Source organism: Abramis brama, assembly GCF_963993115.1.
Source record: "Abramis brama genome assembly, chromosome: 13".
Classification (NCBI taxonomy): domain Eukaryota; kingdom Metazoa; phylum Chordata; class Actinopteri; order Cypriniformes; family Leuciscidae; genus Abramis; species Abramis brama.
The window spans coordinates 22,571,984-22,597,584 of NC_139975.1; the positions used below are offsets into that span (position 1 = coordinate 22,571,984).

Here is a 25,601-nt window from a genome sequence, read left to right on the forward strand (position 1 = left end):
TGTGGCAGCAATATATGTTACAATTTTAAAATATGTAGGCTAGGCTATTATAGGCTATTATAGTTTGGATTATTTTTTATAATATCCAATAATCATAATAAATTGCAATTTCAACTATTTCTGAAGTGCTTCATTTATAAAGATCACCGCTTTCTCACATAAACAGCCCCTGCACGAGAGAATAATTGATTCTCGAGCCATCGATATCAACCAATTCAGCACCATCAGGACAGCACCCGGTAACGTCGCACGTAAGAAGGTATATCTTAAGCAGCTTCCTAAGGTATGGTTCGGGGAACACACTTAGGAACATAAACAACTTTGGTAAGATATATCTTTCGAGCTTTCTTAGCGCGCTAAGAGTGAGCGTTATCGGGAAACCGGGCCCAGATCCAATAATCATTGGGCACATCTTTGCAGTAACAAAATTATATATACACTTATATTACACTTCATTTTCATTAAATGTTGCCCAAGAACACATTAATATGCAAATTAGATAGAATGTATAGATAGATAACATAAGTATCGTCTTTCTATATGGTTAAAAATAACCTGTAGCCTACCGGTAGTGTTAAGATCAGAATGCAGTTTACACTTTATTTGGTGTTATTGTTAAATATTTACAACAGTTTTGTGTCTGCGTTGTACTTTCATATCGGCGAGACTGAAAAGAAATGTTTCAGAAATACCAGACGAAACCATGATAATAGGTAAGTAAAAAAAAGCAGAATTAGCCAAGTTGGCAGTGCACCTTAGCCTTGTGCTAACTAGCAGGTTTGTCAGGTAGAGTTCATTCGGTCAACCAGCTTGACTTTAATTAACAAAAAAAGTTGCAAAACATACGAATGGATATCTCTGGATATCTGTCGGACAAAACCACACTACATCAAGTTTTATGTTATTTTCTTAAAACAACTTACTTAGCCACAGTACTTCGGGCTTAAACAATATATCAAATTTAAAACACTGCCACAGTACATCGGGCAAAACCACACTGCTTCGGGTTCTTGTTTTAAACTTCACAGAGTCACAATGTGTCAGACTCACTAGTCTACACTAAAACACACAATTGTGAAATAATTCTGTGACCACACTGCGTCGGGTCTATTCAGTTACTTTAGAATTTCCTCTTCACAATCGTTTTCGAAACGTACACATTTGTTTCAGTTACTTTAGAAACAACCAATCTAATATAACTCTGCCACCACACTACTTTGGGTTGATTCAATTACTTTAGAATCTTAACAGAATTATAACAGACCAACACCAAGTTTCAGTTACTTTAGAAACTTTACACTTAAGCACTTTGTTTCAATTACTTTAGAAACAACAATTCCAATACAACTCTGCCACCACAATGCTTCGGGCTGATTCAGTTCCGTTAGAATCTTAAACAAAATTGTACGGAATAGGCTAGACAACTCCTCCTGCTAATACTGAATAAACCAAATTCTCTTCTGTCCTTAACAATTTCCCTCTAGATATTTTTAAACGAGGGGGTTCCCTGACAAAAACCAGCATAAAAGAAACAACAATTCCTTCTTTTGGGCCAGCTGTTGCTACAATTTCTTACAGATATCTCAAGCTTCTTTGAGGCCAAGAAATTAGTATTAGTATTAGTATTTTTTTATTTATTTTTATTGTTGATAGAGTACACAACATTTTGAAGATCACCCGCTTCATGTGTGGTCAAGACTGCTGAAAACTCGACATGCACTCAGTTCAGTTCCCACCCTAAATTCCCCTGGTTTATCCTGCATTGATTCGTTTTACATTGCTCGTTTCAGTGCCGCACCCCAAGTAATGTGAATCTAGTTTCTGTTCAGAAATGCATTACAGTTTGTTCTAAACTGCTTGGAGGTGATAGGCACTCCAATAGTTTACTATGGAAGTAAAATAATGCCAAATGTTTTTGAAACAAAAAAAGCCAGTTGAATTGCAGTACTTGAAAAAAAAAAGGCATTGCAATAACCATGCTTGCATATTAATGCATTGTATTTTTAAGGCTTGCATTTTTATGGGCTGAAATTCAACATGGTTGAATATTTAAGCTGTGAATATTTCAATTCAAAACATTTCAAACACATTTTCATTATTAAAAATTAAATAATCCATATTTGCCTTTCATATTTCACTTCCAAAATATTCAAACTGTTTAAAAATACAACCTATAATATTCAACAGGCAATTTTCGGTCCATTTTATTTCGCTTTGCAAATTCGCTTCCACAAATTCAGTGGTTCAAATTCGACAGAAAATTCAACATTGACATCCAGGAACTGCAGGAAAAGTAGTAAATTACCGAGCATACTCTTCTTCTGCTGTTAGTCTACCTCACCATCAGGTGGTGCAAAAGCGTGCGTTGTAGACGCATAGACAGTATTCACCTTATTTTTAACGGAAATACGGACGCAGCCAGTTGACGGTATTTTGTGCGAGACTTCCGGTCAGGCACTTCCGGTTACTGGCGAGCTCACCGTAGCGGTTAATCAAACAAGTATTCATAACAACTAACTCATCGTTATGGCTTCAAGGAAGACCGGGATTGTTTGTGCAGTTAGAGGTTGTCATAATAACTGGTACAAAAGAAAGATTTACTTGGCGTTTCTGTTGCGTGGCGTTTTCTATATCTCTGCACACCAAACGTGTCTGACGCGGCGCTGCTGCTGCTTGGTGACATATGATAAGCCTCTTTGGTGATATATTCGACATATGGGGAGAGAGTTGTGGAAGGCCTATGTTAAACATAAATATATAGCAGCAAAGACAACGTCGGCAGTATTAACGCAAAATAGGTTGTCCACTTAATTCACATATTTACATTTTATTAGTATGCTTTGCGTGGTTTCGCACCTTGGAATGCTTATTTGTGTGTGTGTGCAGTTTTAAGACAGTCCCTTAATTTGCTTGGCGAATGTCTAACGAATGTCCAACATAAAACCTACTTTACCCTTCGCCTGTGGTTAAAAGCTTTACATTTGAAGAAACCACCGAAACGACCGTATGTTTGTTCTTTTCATTTCGTGAACACAAGACCTACAGAAGACCACCCGATACCAGAAAAGTGGCTGGGCTATGAAGTCTCAATAAAAAACTCTAAGGAGAAACAAAATCATAGTAACCTCTGTATAAAATCTAGTCATCATGGCGTTTATTTTGTATGATTTACAATTATTTATAGACATCTACTTATTGCTGTCCTGTGCTTTGGTTGCATTCTGATGGCATTATTAATACATTCGACATGACAAAAATACCTCCATAGATATATTAGTCCAGCGCTGGCTCGGCCGTGTTTAGGGCGGTGCTGAAGGCGCCGGCGAAGTTGGCACTCTGCCAGCTAGATGCATGAGTGTTTTCAACCAGGTCCGGTACCCGAACTGGGTGAGGCGGGGCTTTAGATCTTTGTTGTATTCATCTGTTACGTTATGTGTAACATTTTTCTGTCAATTCTGCATTTAATCCTTTGCGATTGATATCGTTAGTTAGCCCAGGGAAGCGAGGAAACGGAAGTGCCGCACAAAAACCGGATACTGGACCCATGTTTACTTCCGCGTTCGAAAATAAGGTGAATATAAACTGGACACAGCGACCCCATAGGTTTCAACGGAGAGAAGTGAAGCACATTAGAAGCCCTCATTTCCTGATTGCCGAGCATACTGCGCAGACTCAAACTGAGCTTGACGACGTGGATGTGACGTGAGCAGCCTGCCTGACAGTTGTAAGTTTTCTAGTAGCTGTGCCAAACGAAATCTGAACCATTCCCTTCCTAATCTTGCAGAGACGGAAAGCGTGAGTAGGATCTGTCCATGAGCTAGGAGCAGGAGCAACGTCATGACTCTCTATGGGCTTCTCCCTTGACTTTATCGGACTTTATGCCTCCACGTCCCCCCGATTGACTGCGAGCTTCTCTTCCTGTCTCTACGGTAATTTCCAGAGAGTCGCGTGGTTATGACGCAATCGTTAGCCTACTTTTACAAAAACTGCTTCTACGGGGCCATAACGTAAGATACAAGGTAATGGAGCCTTTTATACATTGTCGTGTTTCTTTAGAAATAAACCATGGACAAATGGAGTCTTTAAACGCCTCAGATGTAAAGTTATTCGCTGTCAAAGTGACGCCAAAATGAATGGGAGTCAATGGGATGCTAACAGCAGGTGAAGGCTTGTTAGCCAATGGCGGCTCCCGGGGGTACCTTCAAAATAATATGAAACGCTGCCCCCCTGTGTAGACGAAGACCAGCAACAGTTAGAGCATTCATTTTTGTGATGATTATCTGGGTCAGTATATATGCGGAAAAGATGATTAAGACACAAAAGCTGTGTTTGTTTCATTCAATAACTTCATTGTTCCTTTCCCTGTGTAGCCTACGTTATCAGCTTTCTCTACCATGAACGGAATTATAATCGTTTCCCTCAATACATCATACTCAAGGATTTCCCTTCCGTCAGGACAAAGCGCTTAATGTAGCTTAATGGACTAATACAGTGATATAAAAGTCCAAACTCGCACCTTATTGGAGATGTAGGCTGTAGGCCTACTATATAGGCTACAGGCAAGCATGGACTCAGAATATGAACCTAAAGCGCAAAGTTTCATGCTCAGCGTTTCCCAGTGATATACAGGCATAAAATCAACACTTGATCAATTAATACTAACACTTTCTCTTCTCATATATATATATATATATATATATTAGGGCTGTCAAAAGTTAGCGCGTTAATCACGCGCTAAAATCATATTAACGGCACTAATTTTTTTAACGGGCGATTAACGCAGCGCATATTTTCTGTTTGACCCGTGGCCCAACCCTAGTTGGAGAAATGGAGATACACCGTGTTGGCAACTTAGCGACATTGCAGACCCCTTTAGCGATTTTTTTTCTTCAACAAAGCGCCCAAACCTTATTTAGTTTCTGAGAATCTACCGGCTCTCTCAGCACGCGCGCCTCTCTCTCTCTCTCTCTCTCTCTCTCTCTCTGCGTCTCGCGCGGAGGAGCAGCGCTTTAATTCAGTTAAACAGATATTATGTTGCTTCTCTAATTTTACAAATATACACGGATATTGTCTTTAGCTTATGTGTATTTGATTTCACCAGACGACGGCTCGATTATCAGAATTTTTGTGCAGTTAAACGTCTTGGAAGGGAGAGCTGGTTATGTTTATTGGGTCGCGTTTCAGTCACCATTTCAAATTCATTGCGTTGTTTGACAATAGAAACAGTAAAATATACCAATGAAAACAGTTTTATTGAGAATTTAGCTTCATCAAAATGGGCACAGAGAGAGACAAACTATAATGTAATAATAAATAATAAATGTACATTTAGCATTTTCAGAAGAGCTGCCCTGTCATGCAAAAATCTAAACATTTTTTTGTTAGTAAATTGCTCAGTGCAAAGAAAGAGAAGTAATGGGAACATGGTATTTCTTTGTTCTTTCTACATGTGTCTAATAGACATGAACAAGTTCTTTGAAAAAACATCTATGACCTTTAAAACATGTCTTGTCTTCATGCTCTATATTGACTATGGTTTCAATAATAAACATACATTTGCATAAAGCATCTATATTTATCCATGCCCACGTTGATTAGAGTATTACAAACTTGAAAAGTATTAATTTAAGGTATATTTAGAACAAATAAAAAAATGTGCAATTAAATGCGATTAATCACGAGTTAACTCACGACAATCATGTGATTAATTGATTAAAAATTTTAATCGATTGACAGCCCTAATATATATATATGCATGTACATGTACTGCATTAGATTAAACTGGGAAGGGTCATAGCACTTGCATATTGTAGTCCTATTGTTAGTTTAAAGGACAACTCCGGTGAAAAATGAACCTAGGGGTAATTAACACATGGTTACCGAGTCGATCTTTCCCTGGGATGCGTTTTCATGAAAATCGAATGTAAAGAGTTTTATCTCTAAAAACAGTTTGGCTTATAACGCTAGTATATGGGGCACAGAGTAACTAAAAGTAAATCGCTAGTTAATACCACTAACAAGGCTCAAAATAGCCTCACACTAACACGGTAGCATAATGAGGGTCCCTACATGCAAACCGAAGCATTGAGAACTTAAGTGTACAGACAGTTTAATAAGAAGATACTTTATAAAGACAGTACATTACGCGTTTACAGACAGGATCCATCTTGGAAAACAGTCTCAACTAATCAAGTCACGAACGCCGTGCTAAGTGAGCTTGTTGATAGGAATTACGTTTGTGAAATCTAACGTAGCACGGCGTTCGTGACTCGATTAGTTGAGACTGTTTTCCAAGATGGATCCTGTCTGTAAACGTGTAATGTACTGTCTAAATGTAAAATTGCCTTGACAGTCGCACATTTAGGGACCATCTCTAAAGTTGCATACAACTTTGGCATGTACACATTTCTAACTTCAATAGCAAACTTCAGTTTATTTGAATAAATATAAAAAATCTAAAGGGTGCGCATTATGCCTGACACCTACATGAACAATTTACAGTTGGTTTTATGACCAAGTCATTCTATTCAAATGCCATTGAAGTTAGAAACGTGTATACCAATCTCATATGTAACTTTAGAGACGTCCCTAAATGTGTGAATGTCCAATGTCAAGCCAACTTTGTGCCAGTATATCACTGGGAAATGCTCAGCATTAAACTTTGCACGTTACGTTCATATTCTGAGTCCATCTGCTTGCCTGCGAGTTTGGTCTTTTATATCACTGTATTAGTCCATTAAGCTACATTAAGTGTTTTATATGTATAGCAGGGGAATCCTGAAGTATTGAGGTACGAGTATCGCCGCAATATAAAGTTAAGGCAACTAAACCACCAAGATAAATATATGTCAACCTCAAATGTAACATTGGATCTGTACATCCGCATCGGGGGAATAACATTATAATCTCGTTCACGGTAGAGAAAGATGCTTGTAGGCTACACAGGAAAACTGAAGACACTGAATTTAACAAAAAAGCCATTAGAATTGTCATGAACTGCTCCAAGACATGAAGGTGGAGAATCAAAATGCAGATTTATTTAAGGGGTAATCCAAAGAACAGGCAAGGTCAAACACAGGCAGGCAGTCCGTACAAACAAGACAGGCAGGGGGCAGAGGCAAAAGAGTAATCCAGGGAACAGGGCAAGAAATCCAAAACCAAGCGACAAGGAAACCAGGAGAATGCTCGGAATTGCAGTGTGACACTAAAACAAGACTTCGCAGGGAATGAATGAGTGTACAAGGAATAAATAGTCTGAGACTAACAGGGTAATGAGATACAGGTGAATGCAATCAATGATGATGAGTCCGGACAGTGAGTTCTGGGAAATGTAGTTTGTGAGAGTGACAATAGTCTGGTGTGGAGTGCCCTCTGGTGGCTCTCTTGGGCACTCCAGCTGGTGATCGTTACATAGCCCCCCCCCTCAAAGGAGCGGCTTCCAGATGCTCTAAAATAGTCCAGGAGGGAGGTGGAGCGGAGGTGGACCCAGGGGCAGGATGGAGGGCCAGGCCCGTGGAGTGGAAGAGGACCTGGAGACTGCGGCAAGACGGGAGGCCAGGGCGGAGCAGGCAGTGCAGGCGACCAGGGCGGAGCAGGCAGTGCAGGCGACCAGGGCGGAGACGACCCTTCAGGCGGCCATGGCACAGACACCGGCTCAGGAACAGACTCCGTGGCAGCGGCCATCTCTGCTGAGGGCTCAGGTTCAGGCGTGTCAGCGGCCATCTCTGCTGAGGATTCAGGTTCAGGCGTGTCGGTGGCCATCTCTGCTGAGGGCTCAGGCGACGTGGCGGCGGCCATCTTGTTCGGAGACACTGGCTCGGCGGTGGCCATCTTGTCCGGAGACACTGGCTCGGCGGTGGCCATCTTGTCCGGAGACACTGGCTCGGCGGTGGCCATCTTGTCCGGAGACACTGGCTCGGCGGCGGCCCTCTTGTCCGGAGACACTGGCTCGGCAGACGTGACACATCTCTGGATCGGCAGACGTGACGCTTCTCTGGCTCGGCAGACATGACGTGAAGCGTCTCTGGCTCGGCAGACGTGACGCGAAGCTCTGGCTGAGGGGATACTGTGGGTTCATAGAGCTCCTCCTCTACTCCGCCCACAGTAAATGATGAGCTGCTCAACAAAAGGGCCAGGTCAATATAGTGCTCTAAAGTCCCGTGAGGATCATGCAAGGGCATGAATGAACTGAGCGGTTCAGATAGTCCTCCCCGAAAAAAGATCATAAGGCACTCTGTGTTCATTGAGGTGAGATGTGCCAGTTCAATAAACTCTTCGACATACCTCTCAATCGGCCGATTCCCCTGACGGAGATGCAGGATTTGTACTGCTGTATCCATGGTTGGCATCACTGCTGGATCTTGGTGTGGTGAAGTTTTCTGTCACAAACTGCTCCAAGACACCAATCCAAATGCAGATTTATGTAAGGGGTAATCCAAAGAACAGGCAAGGTCAAACACAGGCAGGCAGTCCGTACAAACTAACAAACTAACAAACTAACAAACTAGGCAGGGGGCAGAGGCAAAAGAGTAATCCAGGAAACAGGGCAAGAAATCCAAAACCAGGAGAATGCTCAGAATTGCAGTGTGACACTAAAACAAGACTTCACAGGTAATGAATGAGTGTACAAGGTATAAATAGGCTGAGACTAACAGGGTAATGAGATACAGGTGAATGCAATCAATGATGATGAGTCCGGGCAGTGAGTTCTGGGAAATGTAGTTTGTGAGAGTGACAATAGTCTGGTGTGGAGTGCCCTCTGGTGGCTCTCATGGGCACTCCAGCTGGTGACGTTACAATAATAATCACTGACATTGACAGTTTTTATGAATGAATGGCTTGCTCTAACTGTTGCTGGTCTTCGTCTACAACACGCGCTTTTGCACCACCTGATGGTGAGGTAGACTAACAGCAGAAGAAGAGTATGCTCGGTAATCTACTACTTTTCCCGCAGTTCCTGGATGTCAATGTTGAATTTTCTGTCGAATTTGAACCACTGAATTAGTGGAAGCGAATTTGCAAAGCGAAATAAAATGGACCGAAAATTGCCTGTTGAATATTATAGGTTGTATTTTTAAACAGTTTTAATATTTTGGAAGTGAAATATGAAAGGCGAATATGGATTTTTCTTTATTTTTGCTAATCATCATTGTGATCAGGATCATGTTAGTATTAGGCGTTCTTCCCTTTTGATAGCTACACTTTGACTGACCTCAAGGATTTTGCATAAAAGTGTACGTGTTTAAAGTGTATATATCTAAATAAATGGCAAAATGTAGTTATCAAAAGGTGAAATGTTTAATTGTGAGTACTTGGCACTTTGAAAAAAATTATATCAAAAGTTATTGTTTTATTTAATCATGAATACCTAAATCCCCACTGTATTAATCTGACTAAAGATTTGACATATTTTAATCGAATGAGATTTCCTCAATTCCCTGTTAAATCCGTAATGCCATGTAATGAATATGTTTTGAGTTCATTATAATAAGTCCTTTATTATATTGAATATGTATAGAGGTTTTTCACAGCTACTGTATATTGTTTTCATAGATTATGGTAGATGTGGATGACGGGAACGATTGGAGAGAATGTATTGATATTGGGGGCGTCCGCCTCCCCACAGGATACTATTTTGGGTCTTCTGCGGCCACAGGAGATCTCTCTGGTAAGTGTTAGTTCTAAATCTCCACAGTAGTCCTGATGCCTTTTGCCAGACCTCACTGGCACTGTTTCTTCTGTGCAGATAACCATGACATCATCTCTATGAAGATGTACCAGCTGATGGTAGAACATACTCCTGAGGAGGACAACCAGGACTGGACGAAGATCGAGCCTTGCGTCAGTCTCCTCAAGTCGCCGAAAGATAGCACAGTTGATGTGTAGTTGCAGACATATTCAGATTGTTGGCAGAAAGATGTTTCATTCAATTGCTTGTCATGTTTACATGTCTTCTCCCACAAAACAGACAATATTGATGATCCAACGGGAAATTTTCGGAGCTCACCCCTCACTGGCTGGAAGGTCTATTGTTTCAGCCTTGTTTTTTAACCAATATTGAAAAAAAAAATTCTGCAGATTAAAAAGAATTCAGCCATATGAGTTTTTGTTTCTTATGTCCTTTTTGCTATTTTTGTGTAACCCCTCTCACCGGGTCCTTCACACCCCGCTCCGTGCGGGTCTCCGGCATGAGAGTCAGGCGCTCTAACAAGGAGGCTAAAGACTGCAGCCTCTAGCATCTGTCGCTAGAGCGCCTATTGAGATCAGAGGAGTGAGGTTTACTCGCACAGCAACTACTAGCTGGCCTCCGTTACATTTGCGCATATGAAAGAAGTGATTGCAATGCACTGATTTACAACAGTTTCTGAAAGAAGTTCCCAAAAGTTTTCTGTTGGAGAGCAAATGGGCAGTGACTGTAAAATGATGCTTTTGGTGAGAAAATAAAGCAGCTATAACAGTTGACTTGTTAAAAATATGTTTTCCTTTTTCTTTTTGTATTAGTTTAGCCATGTGTTGTACTATATATTCATCTTAAACCACTCAAAATGAATTCCAGGAATTAAATGATTAATTGTCCTGACAAATATTTTAGTATAATAAAAATGTCACTAACAATGATTTAGTAGGCTACAACTCCGGATCGATTCAAATTTGTATCGTTTTGTCGCTGTGTCAACAGTTGAATCCCTTGAATGAAGCTCTGACACATCTGACAAAACAGTTTTAAGTGTTGATTTAGTGCAAATATGAGGATTTAATTCTGTGAATCTTAGTTTAACTACAACCTTGTTGTGACCTCAAAAACATTGGAGCAATCTAGTGGCGTTAAAGGCACACTATGCAGTTTCCGTTTTTCTCAAACAGCGACCCCTAGAGTCGCTGTGGAGTACTTGTATTTAACGTTACTGTCGTAAATACCACTCACGCAGAGCCGTCTCTGCACTCTTCCGACCGTGCTTTCTTCGTTTTCTTCGTCGACTCTGCCATGATTCACGTCTGAAATGCGTGCTAGTGTCTTCCATAGAGGCTGCTTCATATGTTGTTGATGTGACGTTGTGCCGTAAAACCAGTCGTGATTCTCGCGAGATTTGTCGGGGCGCCACCTCTCAAACTTACATTGCTGGTTTTGCCAGTGGCGCCCCCTTCCCCTCTCACCCCCCTATTTTTAACCTATTTTTATATGGTTAAAAATAACCTGGAACCAAAAAAACAGGGATGTATTGTAGAGAGTTATGACTCATAACTCTCTACAATAACTTATGAGAGGTATAGCCTAGAGCCTCTCCCTAATCTTACAAAGTAACAACCATCCTGGGGTGCGTTTCCCAAAACCATAGTTGCTAACCTGTTAGCAACTTAGTTGGTTGGCAATGGGAAATTGCATTGCAACCAACAAAGTTGCTAACTAAGTTAGCAACTATGGTTTTGGGAAACGCACCCCTGACTAACACGTTGTATGAAGACTGAATAAAACACCCCTCCTAATCCTCACATATCATCTAAAAGTGAATATGAAAAAGTAATTTCTGTAGTTTATGAAGCTGATATAGTAATTTTATCTTTTTACTTCAAAATAAAACTATAATATTTACTCCACAAATCCCTCATTAACAAACAGACAGAAAAACTTTCATATTCAACATCATTCAGTGTCATAAAGATCACTTTTCCAGAGACACAAAATTAGATAATTAAACCAACTTTTTTTCCCCCATGCCACCTGCTGGTCATTGAACTAAACAAATCCTTTTGAAAGATTCAAAAGATTCGGTTCACTGAGTTGAATCAAAAGCTCAACCAATAAACTACAATGACCATGAAGAATCTCGGGATTGCAGTTTCCGCTTGTGATTGGACGATGGCCGACGATGGGTTACGTGGCATTGGAGTCTCTGCGCACAGTGCGCAGGCGCAGTGCACTCATCACCGGTAGTGTCAAGATGGTGGCAATCAGAATGCAGTTTACACTTTATTTGGTGTTGTTGTTAAATATTTACAACAGTTTTGTGTCTGCGTTGTACTTTCATATCGGCGAGACTGAAAAGAAATGTTTCATAGAAGAAATACCAGACGAAACCATGATAATAGGTAAGTAAGTGAAGCAGAATAAGCCAAGTTTGCAGTGCACGTTAATGCTTAGCCTTGTGCTAACTAGCAGGTTTGTCAGAGTTCATTCGTTGGCAACCAGCTTGACTTAACAAATTAACAAAATATAAGTTACAAAAGATCATTTATACGAATGAACATATAAGTAGACATCTACCGGCTTACTGGTTTGGGTAAGCGACATTAGCTTATACGCTTTTTTTAAACATTGTAACTTATTTCTTAGGTAACACCATAGTGATCCATCCTGCTGCCACTTTGACTAAGTTAGACGACGATGTAAATTATGAGATAAGAATCTGATGTTGAAATATCATGAATGCCCAAGTAACATTCTATAGGCTATTGCAATATCAAGTGAATATGTACAACTCCTCATCGACTTGTGTTTAGTGTATTTCTGTCAGTTTGTTACTTCTAACCTGTTTGGGTACTCAACAAAGTAGTTTGTGTTTATGACTTTGCTCTCTTTCCTTACAAGTGTGTAATTCTCTTTTCAACAGGTAACTACCGAACGCAGCTCTATGACAAGCAGAAAGAAGAGTATTTGCCTGCAACTCAAGGACTTGGGATGTTCGTGGAAGTGAAAGATCCTGATGAGAAGGTCTGTTTGATGAAAGATTTGTGAATAATAAAAGCCCAGTTTGTTTGGTTTTCATCATGCTCATTTGCTTATCTTTTCTGGGTTTCAGGTGATCCTGTCCCGCCAGTACGGATCTGAGGGCAGGTTTATTTTCACCTCCCACACACCTGGAGAGCATCAAATCTGCTTGCACTCAAATTCCTCCAAATTTGCTCTGTTTGCTGGTGGGATGCTTGTGAGTTCATCTTGTGCATCACATCTTCTGGTTTTCTTAAAGTCGCCATGAAATTAAAATTGACAGACAATTCTTTTTCTTTTTTTTTAAATGGAATATTGCAGTGTTATAAAAGAGTTATCTGTGCACATCATTATTTTTAAATTCATGTGCCCTCGTAATCTTTAATCAGAACAACTTCCCCCTCCCTATTGCAACCACATCTCATCTCTTCTCTGATGAAGTGTTTACTGGCGCTGCTGTCATTCACATGAGATCACAGCAAGAGCAAACCACAGCCATCCAAACAATTCCCAATGAACAAAATCAAGTCCCGCCCTACAATTTTCTTGTTTGGGAAGCCGTTTCATTCAGACGTCACATTGTGGAAGAAAAGTCTATCGTGACCTCTGTTTCATGCCAGATTTAAAGTATATTGCTACAAGTTTCTTCCAGATAAATTGACAAAAACATTATTGCAAGTAAGCCCTACAATTTTCTTGTTTGGGAAGCCGTTTCATTCAGACGTCACATTGTGGAAGAAAAGTCTATCGTGACCTCTGTTTCATGCCAGATTTAAAGTATATTGCTACAAGTTTCTTCCAGATAAATTGACAAAAACATTATTGCAAGTAAGGATGTGTTAATCTATTAATTACAAAAAGTGTTTTTTAGATTTTGTCAAATCATAATGTGTATACATATAAATTGTTTATATTTATATCTTTAAAAAAAATTATAGATTTGTATATATATGTTACATAAAGTGTAGAGCACCATCTGTTATTATTTATCTACCTATTTTTGCCTTCTTTTTCTTTTGAATTTTCAATACAGCGTGTTCACTTGGACATCCAAGTTGGTGAGCACACAAACAACTATGCAGAAATCGCTGCCAAAGACAAGCTCACGGAGCTGCAGCTGAGAGTTCGACAGCTGATGGAGCAGGTGGATCAGATCCAGAAAGAGCAGAACTATCAGAGGGTGAGTGTCCTACAGGTTTGGCAACTGAGATCTGGCTAATTCAGAGCCACCGCAACAATTGTTTTCAAGGCATTCTTCCACCGACGCTGATAGAACATGGTAGTGAAACATGCAATACATGCATAAGCACCACTTTTGCCATTGCCTTATTTTCTGTGCACAAGAATGATCCTTACGTGAATCTTTTTTTTACTTTCAGTATCGTGAGGAACGCTTCAGGCAAACCAGCGAGAGCACCAATCAGAGGGTTCTGTGGTGGTCTATCGTCCAGACGCTGATCCTGGTGGCCATTGGCTTTTGGCAAATGAGACATCTCAAGAGCTTCTTTGAGGCCAAGAAATTAGTATAGAACTGTATTTGGATTTTTTTTTTTTTTTTTTTTTTTTTTTTAATTGTTGATAGAGTACACAAAATTTTGAAGATCACCCGCTTCATGTGTGGTCAAGACTGCTGAAAACTCGACATGCACTCAGTTCAGTTCCCACCCTAAATTCCCCTGGTTTATCCTGCATTGATTCGTTTTACATTGCTCGTTTCAGTGCCGCACCCCAAGTAATGTGAATCTAGTTTCTGTTCAGAAATGCATTACAGTTTGTTCTAAACTGTTTGGAGGTGATAGGCACTCCAATAGTTTACTGGATTCAATACACAAATCGCATAGTGGTTGCCCTACAATTTTATTTTTTATTTTTTTTATATTCCCTTAAGTTGTTAACGGTAGTTTTTGTTTCAGAAAGCCGATGAAGAAATTATCTGGGCTGTGAATGTGATGTTTTCCTAAATGTCCTTGGATTATTTGCGTAAACATTTACAAGACAAAAATAACTGCGTTTATCCTGGTGGCAGGTGTACATTTCTTCTGTTTGGTTATGCAGTAATTAGGATGATATTTAAAGTTTTGCTTGGAGTGAATGTTTCTTGGTGTTTTCCTTTTTTATTCTTTATACAATTGGTTCATGTTTTCTCTTCTATACCCCCTCCATTTTATTTTTGTTAATCATCATTGTGATCAGAGTCATGTTAGTATTAGGCGTTCTTCCCTTTTGATAGCTACACTTTGACTGACCTCAATGATTTTGCATAAAAGTGTACGTGTTTAAAGTGTATATATCTAAATAAATGGCAAAATGTAGTTATCAAAAGGTGAAATGTTTAATTGTGAGTACTTGGCACATTGAAAGAAATGATATCAAAAAGTTGTTTTATTTTATCATGAATACCTAAATCCCCATTATCCATTGTCTATTAATCTGACTGAAGTTTAGGCAGATTTTAATCGAATGAGATTTCCTCAATTCCCTGTGAAATCTGTAATGCCATCTTGCACATACATTATTGTCATTTTTCTATTTCACATCTTTATTTTCCTGTTGTCACTTGCTCAGGTTAATGTAGAGATTTCACAGATTATTTGCCCCTCAAAGTGATCAGCCCAGAATACACTGTAAAAATCTAAAAAAATATATATTTGTGTTTGCTTTTTTAGTTACCATAGCTGGTGTCGTTGTTGTATTTTCTTTAAAAAAAAAAAAAAAAGGCATGCCTTTTGAGTGTTTTGTTACACAGATTATTGCTCACTGAATTGCTTTGCCCTCTCCTATTATTATTATTATTATTATTTTATTTTTTTTTTGGTCATTTTAGTTTATAAGCAGCCACAGGGAAATGGGGTTACCTTTTTAAGTGGGGATAGGGGAGGGAAAATTTTGCTGGTGAGAAATCAACCCATAATTGCACTCAGAAATAAAGTTTCCCACTCCCCCAACATTGTATTGGCTCAGTTTTAATGTCCACCTCACAGTTGTTTGGGTAAGATTGTGTCGAGGAATTAATTTACTAGTGGAGTGTTTTACTACTGCTATACACCTTGTTGACAGACATTCATACAGTAACCTACATTACAAACATTTACATTTAGGCGTCCCATTCGGTAAACGTAAAAAGTAGTTTGTGCCTATCATACAGCTTTAATAGGGTGTGTAATGATACTATGGGGACGACGGTGACAATGCGATAGCGTAAACTAATGACTGACATTTTTAACCGGTTCATTAAAACGAACTATTCAAAAGAACCGATTCGCGGAAAGGAGTCGAACTTCACATCACAATTGCTTTTGAGTGTAGTCGTATTTGTACATTTATTACACGACACATTGCACTCAGATTTCCACTGTCTATTGGTGACCTTCGCTTTGTGCATATAACTGTAAATAAAAATATGTGTCTAATCATGTATCTAACCTAAATGTACCTGTCAGGTCAGAACATCCTAGGAACTTTATTCCGTACACTGTTTCCCGAGGAATATTTTAAAGACGGACGATTCCAGCCAGCGTGTAATTTTTTTTTTCCCTTTTGTCACCGTTCTCAGTTAAGTTTTTGAACGTTTATCATCAATGACGCGCCGTATTAAATAACGTCAAACTATATCGTATGTTAGCGGCGTGTAACACGCGTCAGACGGACGTGTCGTCCTACAGCCATCACGCGAGCTCGTGCGCGTTTTTTGTTGTCGTACCGTTATGAGTGACATGTAACTGAACTCATTAAATGCTCTAATCAGATATAACGAGACGAGGATGAATTAGGTTTATATAGATTGAGATAGTGTGATTGGCGTCGCACCTACTATGCAAGAGAACGTTTAAATAGACAACTAGGAAGAATGTGTTTTAAAGTTATAGATCATTCATGATGGAAAGAGACAAAATACACTATTATTGCAAACGAGAAATTTGATTTTAACATGTAGACGTCATAAGGCCGTATCAGTGAAGTATATGTGAAGATATTGCGATCTGCTTGTCTACTTCATGCGTGGTACAGTGTTGCACTGACAGGCACAAAGATGATGTATTCTTCACGGAGAAAACCTGTGCTGTATTTCAAAGATGATAGAAGGTAAACGCTTTAATCATAACATGCAAATCAACATGTGATCACTCTCTATAAATATATAAACTTGTTCCATTTGCTGAATTGCTGTAATTATTTGCAAATGCTGGTCTATGGTTTTGGAAAACCCTCTGTGTGTATGAAAAGAAATATAATCTTCGTTTGCTAGTAGTTGTTTCATGTGTTTCAAAATTTCAAGAAGTGAAAGTCAAAGGATGCAGCGTCATGGAGAGGTTCAGTGAGTATAAGTGTGAAGTTAAGTGTGAAAAGTTGTAACCCCGTAAAGCCTGACACATTATATCATAATTAGAAAAACGTTTATTGAACCATATATATATATATATACAATTTTTTTAAAAAAAAGTTTGCATAATGTTTTATATAGGCTAGAGTATAATATTTGATGCATAAAGCTGGAGTTCACACTCTAGGAGGAAAATTAGCAAAAATATACAATTTGGAGCAGTTGCTGATATTTATATGGCCAGAAAGTAAGATGAAATATGATAGCTTGTAATGTAAATCAGTGAGATATTTATAACAAGACTACTCACATAAAATTAATATAAATATCAGTAGTCACTATATCTCCCGGTAGTATGTCTTAGTAAGAAATTTAAATTCTTAGTTTTTATTGTTAAAGTTCTATCATTTCAATTGTGGGAGGCAAAACGTATAATGCAATTCAATAAAATTATGATTGAGAGATGAACAAATCAATGTTAATCAAAAGCTTGATGGATCATATTTCATATGCATCATTTCTTTTGAAAAATGTTAGTGAATAATGAGGTAAACATAAGTTTCAGTTCAGTAAGTGTTCATCTTGCAATATTAATAACTGTATACAAGCTATTCTTATGTTTACTTCATAAAAATCAATGCAAATTTCCCAGCAATAAGACGTGTGCCACAACCTGAAGGGGAATGTTTTTACAATTATACTAAAAGGCCATTTACTTACTTTTCATTTCATTACATTTCATTTACCTACAGTAGACTTTATGGGGTCAAGTCTGGTTGAGCAAGACAAGTTGTTTAGAGATGCATGGTATTTATTTTCTAGGAAAACTAACCAGGGGCCTGTTTCAGAAAGGAGGTTAAGTGAAAACTCTGAGTATGTTAACCCTGAAATGAGGGAAACTCTGAGTTTTCTGTTTCAGAATGGGAGATATGTTAAACCTGAGAAAGCAGAGTAAGTCAAGCCTGTTTCTGAAAGAGAGGTAACTTATACTCAGAGTCAGTTACCATGGTAACTTACTCTGTGAACCTAACCTGGTCGGGAGCAGGTTTTCTTCAGTAAACCCAGTTTCTTTCGGTCTCCTCCCCTTTTTTAAAGAGGAAGCAGTGTTTAAACAGTACATTTCTTCATTCAGTAAATTTTTATTAATAAAATTAATATTTTATTAATAAATAAAATATTGCTATTTCTTTTTTTTTTTTAAATAAGATGAAGTCTATATAACTCCTTAACTGGCAACTGAAAACACAGTAGTAGATTAGAGTTACATAATGTAGTTCTAAACAAATTCTACAGAATTAAACTGTGGCATTTACTGGAAATCACTGAACTGTTGATCTGTGCAACAGAAGTTGATGGACCGTCCTCCTGTTGTTCTTCCACACTCTGGGGGCGGGGGGAGAGATAAGAATACCCGTTTATACTTAGATTTAAACTTAGATTCTATAGGCTACTCCACATAAAAATGTGAAAAAATGTGAATGTGTAGATTGTTTGATGTGTAGACACATAATATTAACATTAGGCCTCTCTGTGGCAGCAGAAACTCTTTATCCCCATGTGATGAGCATTTGGTTGAGTACACTTTATAACACTATTTGTCATAATTTCTGGTGTATTGAGTAGGCGACTTACGACTGCCTGGGGTTCTGTTGGGACAGGAGGCTCCAAAAGACAGATATTACCATCAGAATCTGTTGGGACCAACAAAAATCCTAACCCAAAGTAAAATAAATGGAAATATCAAAAATAGCCTATATAAAAAATAACACATATGTAAACCTCTTACATTTTATGAAGGCCCTTGGATCTTTGGGACTGGCTCTGAAGTCCGTCCAGGAATTCCCTCAGCCGTAAATGCTGCTGCACTGCTAGACACTGGATGCTTTAGTTATTTAATATGTCACATGTTTGTAAAGTCAGGTAGCCTACATCCATACTATGCTCAAGCCTTACTTGACTGAATTATGTTTTTATATTTAAATTTCAGCTGCTGCCATGTTCTTTTAATGCCTGCAGGATTGCACCTACATGAAAATTAAAATTAGGTTGAATAACATACTGTTCTTCCAGTTTCACCTCTGATATTATAACAGTTGGGCAAGTTACTTGTATTACTAACTACAAATGACATCTTCAACAGTGTAATTAGATTAATGTAATAATGACTATCTTTAGAAATGATTGGTCTACTTATTACTAATTACTAAATCCCATGTCAACCTTAAACACTTGAACAATACAAGGAGAGACAAGAAACAGCACTTTTAATGCTTTCAAATAAACAATATACAATTGCATGAATTATTATAGAATTGACCAAAGTGTGTAGAGGGAGAAGGTTAAATTAAAAATATAACTTTTAAAAATGTATGTTAAATAGCCTATACAGAATTGTTCTATAGTCTAATACAATTACATCAGATTTAACTTTAAATTACAGAAGTATTAAGAGTAATCCCTTTAATTAAATTACAGTATTTAGATTACTTGGTAATTAATTACACCCATCACTGTATAACAGTAATTAAAATGTGAAGAAATATGAAGACCTCTTTTTGTCTGGCGCTGTTGCCATGGTGACTCATAATATCTGTGCTCCATTGATAATGGCTTTTTATAGTTGTGGTGCACGCGCTTAACTCAGAGTCAGTCAACTCAGAGTTGATTGAACTAACTAATTTCAGCTGTTCTGAAACCAAAAACTCAGAGTTTCCCATCTCAGGGTAAGTCAACTCAGAGTTCAAGTTTTAACTCCTGAACCTCCTTATTGAAACAGGCCCCAGAAGTATTGATGACTCATCTTGCACTCATTCATTTTGTCCAATCAAATGCTCTCAAGAATGAGAATGTCCCTCCCACTAATACTGCCTGTATTCACCTGAATTCTAACCTGCACTTTGATTTGTTGCAACACTTACTTCCTGGTTTAAAGGGAAATACGTCAGTTGCACTCGTTAAGCAATGTCATGGGTTATATAAAGTGCTTTTAGTGTGTCTGGAACAGCATCCGCATAACCACAATATGCTGACCGTTGACTTTATGATTTGCAGGGACTGTTATTATCCTTTTATTGAATGCTTGACATGTCATATATCAGGTTTAGCTCAATTATTTTTTATTTTTCACACAATTGCATTTATGCTTGCAGTTTTCTGTCGAGGAAATGCACCGTCTGGAAGCTCTTTGGGTTCTGCATGGTGTTTGTTTTGGGGTCCCTTCTTTGGGTGCAACTGACTTGTTCAGGAGACATGAACCAGACTGTTGGATACAGCCACCTCCCTCATCAGCCCTGTCCCATAGAGAGACAGTCCTCCTCTGCTGATGACCCCTCCTGGGGCCCTCACAAAATGGCCCTCATCGTGCCATTCAGAGAGCGCTTTGAAGAGCTGCTGATATTCGTCCCTTACATGCACGCTTTCCTCAACAAAAAGAAAATACGGCATAAAATATTTATTATAAACCAAGTGGATCGTTTTCGGTGAGTAATTTTACTATGTGTCTTAACTTTTTGTGTTTGCTAGTGATTCTTTAAAGTTCCCCTATTATGCTTTTTCGGATACTACCTTTCATGCAGTGTTTAAATAGCTCTGTGAATGTAAAATGTCTGCAAAGTTTCAATGATCAAAGTGCAGATAAATTAGTTATTGTCTCCCCTAAAAAAGAACTGATTCTGAACTGCTGAAACGAGTCTTCAGTAGCTCCAGTCTTACTTCATTCTTGAACGGTCTTAAGTTTGTAACATTTGAATAATGCCAGCCTATAGTCTACATTGGTTGCCCACGAACAGCATCTACTTTGGCCCCTTAAACACTGTAGTTGTAGCTGAGGCCTGGAAGAGTTTGGTTCGTGTTGTCGACATGTCGAGAAGATGCTGTTTTCTTCGCTGCGAAAGCAAATCCACTTTCCAGGCACTTCCAACAGAAATGGACTCGTGCTTGAATTGATAAGGTAAGACCATAGACTGTAAAAAAATATGGACGTAGTGTCCGTGACGTCACCCGTAGGTTTCTGAAGAGCATTTTTGAAGCCTAAAGTGGGCGGAGCCGGCCGTCGCCACCTTGGCCTCGCGTCACTTCCGGATACGAGAAAATGGGCAAAGAGGCGGGACACGGGTGGAGCTGAGGAGCCTGACTATCTGAAACCACGCCCGCCTAGCTCGACGCGATCGAGTTAGCTCAGGCTTGGGAGCTAATGCTATATGCTACCGACAGTACCAAGTCTGCGACCGCACAGGGCCTCGCGCTAAAGTGACAGTTGATGATGTAAAGTTATAGTTAAAAGTTCCTGTTTATGCCCTTCAAAATATTATAATAGTTAAAAGACATAGCTACAAGTGAGCCTGTGTATCGTGATTCTGTACTATTCTTCTAGTTGAAAATGTATTATGCAGTAACTTACAATATTACTCTGAGAGTGTGTGTGTGACAGTGATCCATGTGCATTTTTTACAGTCAGCGCGGCATCGCTCGTCAAGTTCGTAGAGAGCTTTATTCAGTTCATTTTAAATTCTGATTTTGTCCGCCTCTCAAATGGGTCAAACCATAGATATTACCTATAAAGTTCAAGTAAATGACATTTTTGTTTTGAAGTCCATCAAAGTGCATCCATCCATGATAAAAGTAATCGATGTGTACGGCCGTCTGCCGGAAGCCAGTTGTTTTAGTCGATAAAGTTTTAAATATCGCTTCACTTCAGAAGGCCTTTATTAACCCCCCGGAGACGTGTGGAGCACTTTAATGATGGATAGATGCACTTCGATGGACTTCAAAACATAAAATGGCCATTCACTGCCATTATAAAGCTGTGAAGAGCCAGGACATTTTTTAATATAACTCTGATTGTATTCATCTGAAAGAAGCAAGTCATTTACACCTAGGATGGCTTGAGGGTGAGTAAATCATGGGGTAATTTTTATTTTTGGGTGAACTATACCTTTAATAACCTTTAAAATGGCATAATAGGGGCACTTGAATCATTGCAGGAATAAATGTGTTATTTTTGCTGAAGGAAATATCTATTACACAAGTGTTATGGAGTAAAACAATTTGGATTTTGACTCTCATTTTTGTCAGGTTTAATCGTGCCTCGCTTATTAATGTTGGCCACATGGAAAGCGATAATGACACAGACTACATTGCAATGCATGATGTGGACTTGTTGCCCCAAAATGAGGATCTGGACTATGGATTCCCGGAGGAGGGGCCCTTCCATGTGGCCTCACCAGAGCTCCATCCCTTATATCATTATAAGACGTATGTGGGAGGGATCCTGCTGCTTACCAAGAAACATTATCAGATGGTAAGAAACCTGAATACGTTTGGACATTCAGTACTGATTCCAGGACTGCAGAATTTCATTGCAAATTACAATTGCTTGTGATTATTTTTTTATTATTATTATTTTTTTTTTTTTTTTTTTTTTTTTTCCTATAGTGCAATGGGATGTCAAATCGCTTTTGGGGATGGGGAAGAGAAGATGACGAGTTTTTCAGAAGACTAAGAACAGCTAAACTTGAGGTACAAAAGAACTGAACACTTTAACACTATTTATTCCTACGCACCTGCTCAGAGGATTTATAAGGAGTTTGTGCCGTTTCATTTGATAAGTTATTTAATCGTGACAATTCAAATCTCTGCAGCTTTTTAGGCCAACGGGTATTACTACAGGAACTAAAACATTTAGACACATCCATGATCCAGCCTGGAGGAAGAGAGACCAGAAGCGGATCGCTGCACAAAAGCAGGTAGAAATAAAACACACACACAAAAAAACACCTCAGCGCTCAGTACCTCCTCAGAAGTAGTCTCTCAAGTCTCAAGTAAAAACAGTAATACTATGAAAAATTATTACAATTTAACTGTTTTCTGTTTGAATATATTTTGGAAAAGCTGTATTTTCAGCATCATTACTCCAGTCTTCAGTGTCACATGATCCTTCAGAAATCATTGTAATATGCTGATTTGATGCTCAAGAAACATTATTTAACAATATTTAAATTGGTATAAAGATGTGGATTAATTAATAAGCTGTATTCATCAAATATCTTGCATAGCCATGTAAAACATTTGATAATTTTATAATTTATAATGATCTTAAACATTTCGATCTAAAGGTAAAAATAAATTGTGGTTACATATTTTCTTTACAAGCTAAATGTTTATTGTTGTTATTATTTTGTTTAAATGGATGAGCATAAAATACAGCCAACAAGCATCCATCTCACTTGATAATTAAATATATAAATATATTAGATCAAATTTAATATTGTTTTGAGAATTTTTGGTCACTACATAATTCCCAGGATTCAGTTTGTGTTATTTTGTAGTTTATTATTATTGTAAGGTGTGGAAAGGTACTACTAATAAAGACTAGGGCTGAATCCGAAATCGCCCCCTAATCCCTCATTCACTATTCCCTACGGTAGTCCACTAATACTGTTCACATGAAGGAGTGAATGAAAAGGAGTCAGCGAATTCGGACAGCCGTTGAGTGTACATCGTCTGTACACTCGTTATTGCGGTGCAATGTGGGATTGAATAAGTGCACTCAATAACGTCCACTATGGTTTCGGACACCACTACAAATGGCTGTCCCTATTTGATGGTACAGGGGGGCGATTTCGGAATCAGCCCAGGTATGTCGACACAGCTTAACTGAAATTTACAAACATATACACTTCCAGTTTTTCTAAAATGAAACAGTTTGCCAAATGTTTTCTAGTTCTGATCAGTAGATGTTTTTGTCGTGACAACATTGTCATGATGCACGTTCTTGTCCAAATGTTTGGATTCATATCTGTCTGCTTTCGGCAGGAGCAGTTTAAGGTGGACCCCGAGGGTGGCCTCACTAACCTCCGCTACAAGGTGGAGTCCAGAAAGGAAGTGACTATCAGTGGAGCTCCATGTACTGTCATCAGCATCGCTCTAGAGTGTGACTTCAGCCAGACCCCATGGTGCCAGTCCAGCTAAAGTGCTTGAGCAGGACCTGTAACGCCAGAATGATACGCATTCTGGTAGCAGGAAAGCTTTCACAGATTATCAGTGCCAGTCACTCTGTGATCGTCTAACCAAAATGACTTGAATATGTGACAGTGGGGAAAGAACTTTTCCCTTTGGATTTATTTTTATAGGACAGTGTTGTTGACTTCATCCATGATGAAGTGCTGCCTCATTTTTTTTAATCGATCTATGGACCACAGGTACTACACTGAGTTTGCATCATCAACTTTGCAAATACGAGCATCCAAATGTCAGATTTTGAATGAGTTTTATAATATTTTAGTTGTAGCGGTTGACTGTTTTGGACTGTTTCTCTTAGTGCAATTGCAAGTATTTGCTCAGCCCTGTCTTGACAAAATTGTTTCTTTTTTGCTTGAATTCAAAATCATGTCTTGAAAAGGACAATATTATATATACATGAAATGGGTTTAAGGGTACTTTGATTGTATTTGCACAATATTCAGTATTTATATAAAAAAACTAATGTTTCTTAATTTCAAGTCTTTTTACTTTCCCCCCATGTTTCAGAACGCATGGAATGCTGTTACAACGTACACTCACAGGATTATGTAGAGACCCAATGAACTGGAGGCATGAAGCTATATCCAAAAAACAGCTTTCGGTGCAAATGTTAATAAAATTTAGACACCACATACTTGTTTTCATTAGCAATGCCTGAACATAAACTGTGAATGAGTACTCTGTCCAGACTGAGATGCATTATTGTGCCTGTGGCAACAAACTGCTACACAACTGCACAGAACATGTTTGCCAAAAAAATAAAGAAAATACGACTCAACAGTTACTTGTCTTTTTTAAAAAACAAGGTTCTACACATTCACCAGCAGAGCAATAATACTAGTTTGAGTGTGGAAAGAGAATTTGTTATTCCTGACCCCATTTATTTGTATATTCTTTAACACTCTAAAATGACATTCTATCCCTAATATCTGGAGATGTTTCAAGAAAAAAGAAAATGGATTTCGAGGGAGGGTTGTGTACATGCCAGTAGTGCATCCAGTTGAGCTCCACAACATTATACAGTTAATGACGTTTGCTGTGCTGTGTTTTCGTGAACTGTTGTTTAATTTTAGCTTCAGCAGGATAATGGCTATTGATGTCATTTTAAATGGGTTGTTAAGCTGGGTTTTGGTTTGGACACACTTAATGGAATTTGTTTATTGTTCACTTGCAAGCCTTCTAAATGTTGAAATATTTAAAGTACTAGTTAAATATACTTTTTGGCCAGAGAGAGAAAAATGTGTACAAAGGAGAAGAGCTGGAGTCAAAGGAATGTGACTATAGTGAAGCTTAAATAGGATTAAAATTGATTTTTAAAATTTGTCACAGTATCAATTTTCCATACTACTACTACTACTTTTTTTTTTTTTTAGTTTTAAGGACTTCAGCCTTACTCTAATATGCAGATTTTTTTGTACATTTTTTTTTTTATCAAGTAAAAGGTCACTTAACTCTCTGCTTGTGTCTGAATATCAAAGATAATAATAATGAATGTCCTTCATTCTCAGTGATTAACACAATGTGGAGCTTCAACAAGGATTCACGTGTCTAACT

The 25,601-nt window shown here is 38.5% G+C and overlaps 2 protein-coding genes and 1 long non-coding RNA gene across 3 annotated transcripts; all 3 read left to right on the plus strand.

Annotated features, from left to right (window-relative positions):
- The first annotated feature begins 550 nt into the window (after positions 1–550).
- On the plus strand, positions 551–10,459 carry LOC311095594. Its single transcript, XR_014608868.1, has 3 exons — positions 551–713; positions 9,553–9,667; positions 9,746–10,459. It is a non-coding gene; the product is annotated as an uncharacterized lncRNA (long non-coding RNA).
- A 1,390-nt stretch (positions 10,460–11,849) lies between these two features.
- Positions 11,850–15,651, plus strand: tmed9 (transmembrane p24 trafficking protein 9). Its single transcript, XM_084133691.1, has 5 exons — positions 11,850–12,087; positions 12,609–12,709; positions 12,798–12,923; positions 13,740–13,886; positions 14,086–15,651. Exons 1-5 carry the CDS (start codon positions 11,868–11,870, stop codon positions 14,233–14,235), a joined length of 744 nt encoding a protein of 247 aa, XP_083989817.1. The 5' UTR covers positions 11,850–11,867; the 3' UTR covers positions 14,236–15,651.
- A 529-nt stretch (positions 15,652–16,180) lies between these two features.
- b4galt7 (xylosylprotein beta 1,4-galactosyltransferase, polypeptide 7 (galactosyltransferase I)) lies at positions 16,181–24,825 on the plus strand. The gene is made up of 6 exons (XM_084132956.1): positions 16,181–16,789; positions 20,177–20,506; positions 22,101–22,326; positions 22,461–22,544; positions 22,667–22,771; positions 23,841–24,825. The coding sequence occupies exons 1-6, from the start codon at positions 16,737–16,739 to the stop codon at positions 23,994–23,996; spliced, it is 954 nt and encodes a 317-aa protein (XP_083989082.1). The 5' UTR covers positions 16,181–16,736; the 3' UTR covers positions 23,997–24,825.
- The last annotated feature ends 776 nt before the right edge of the window (positions 24,826–25,601 follow it).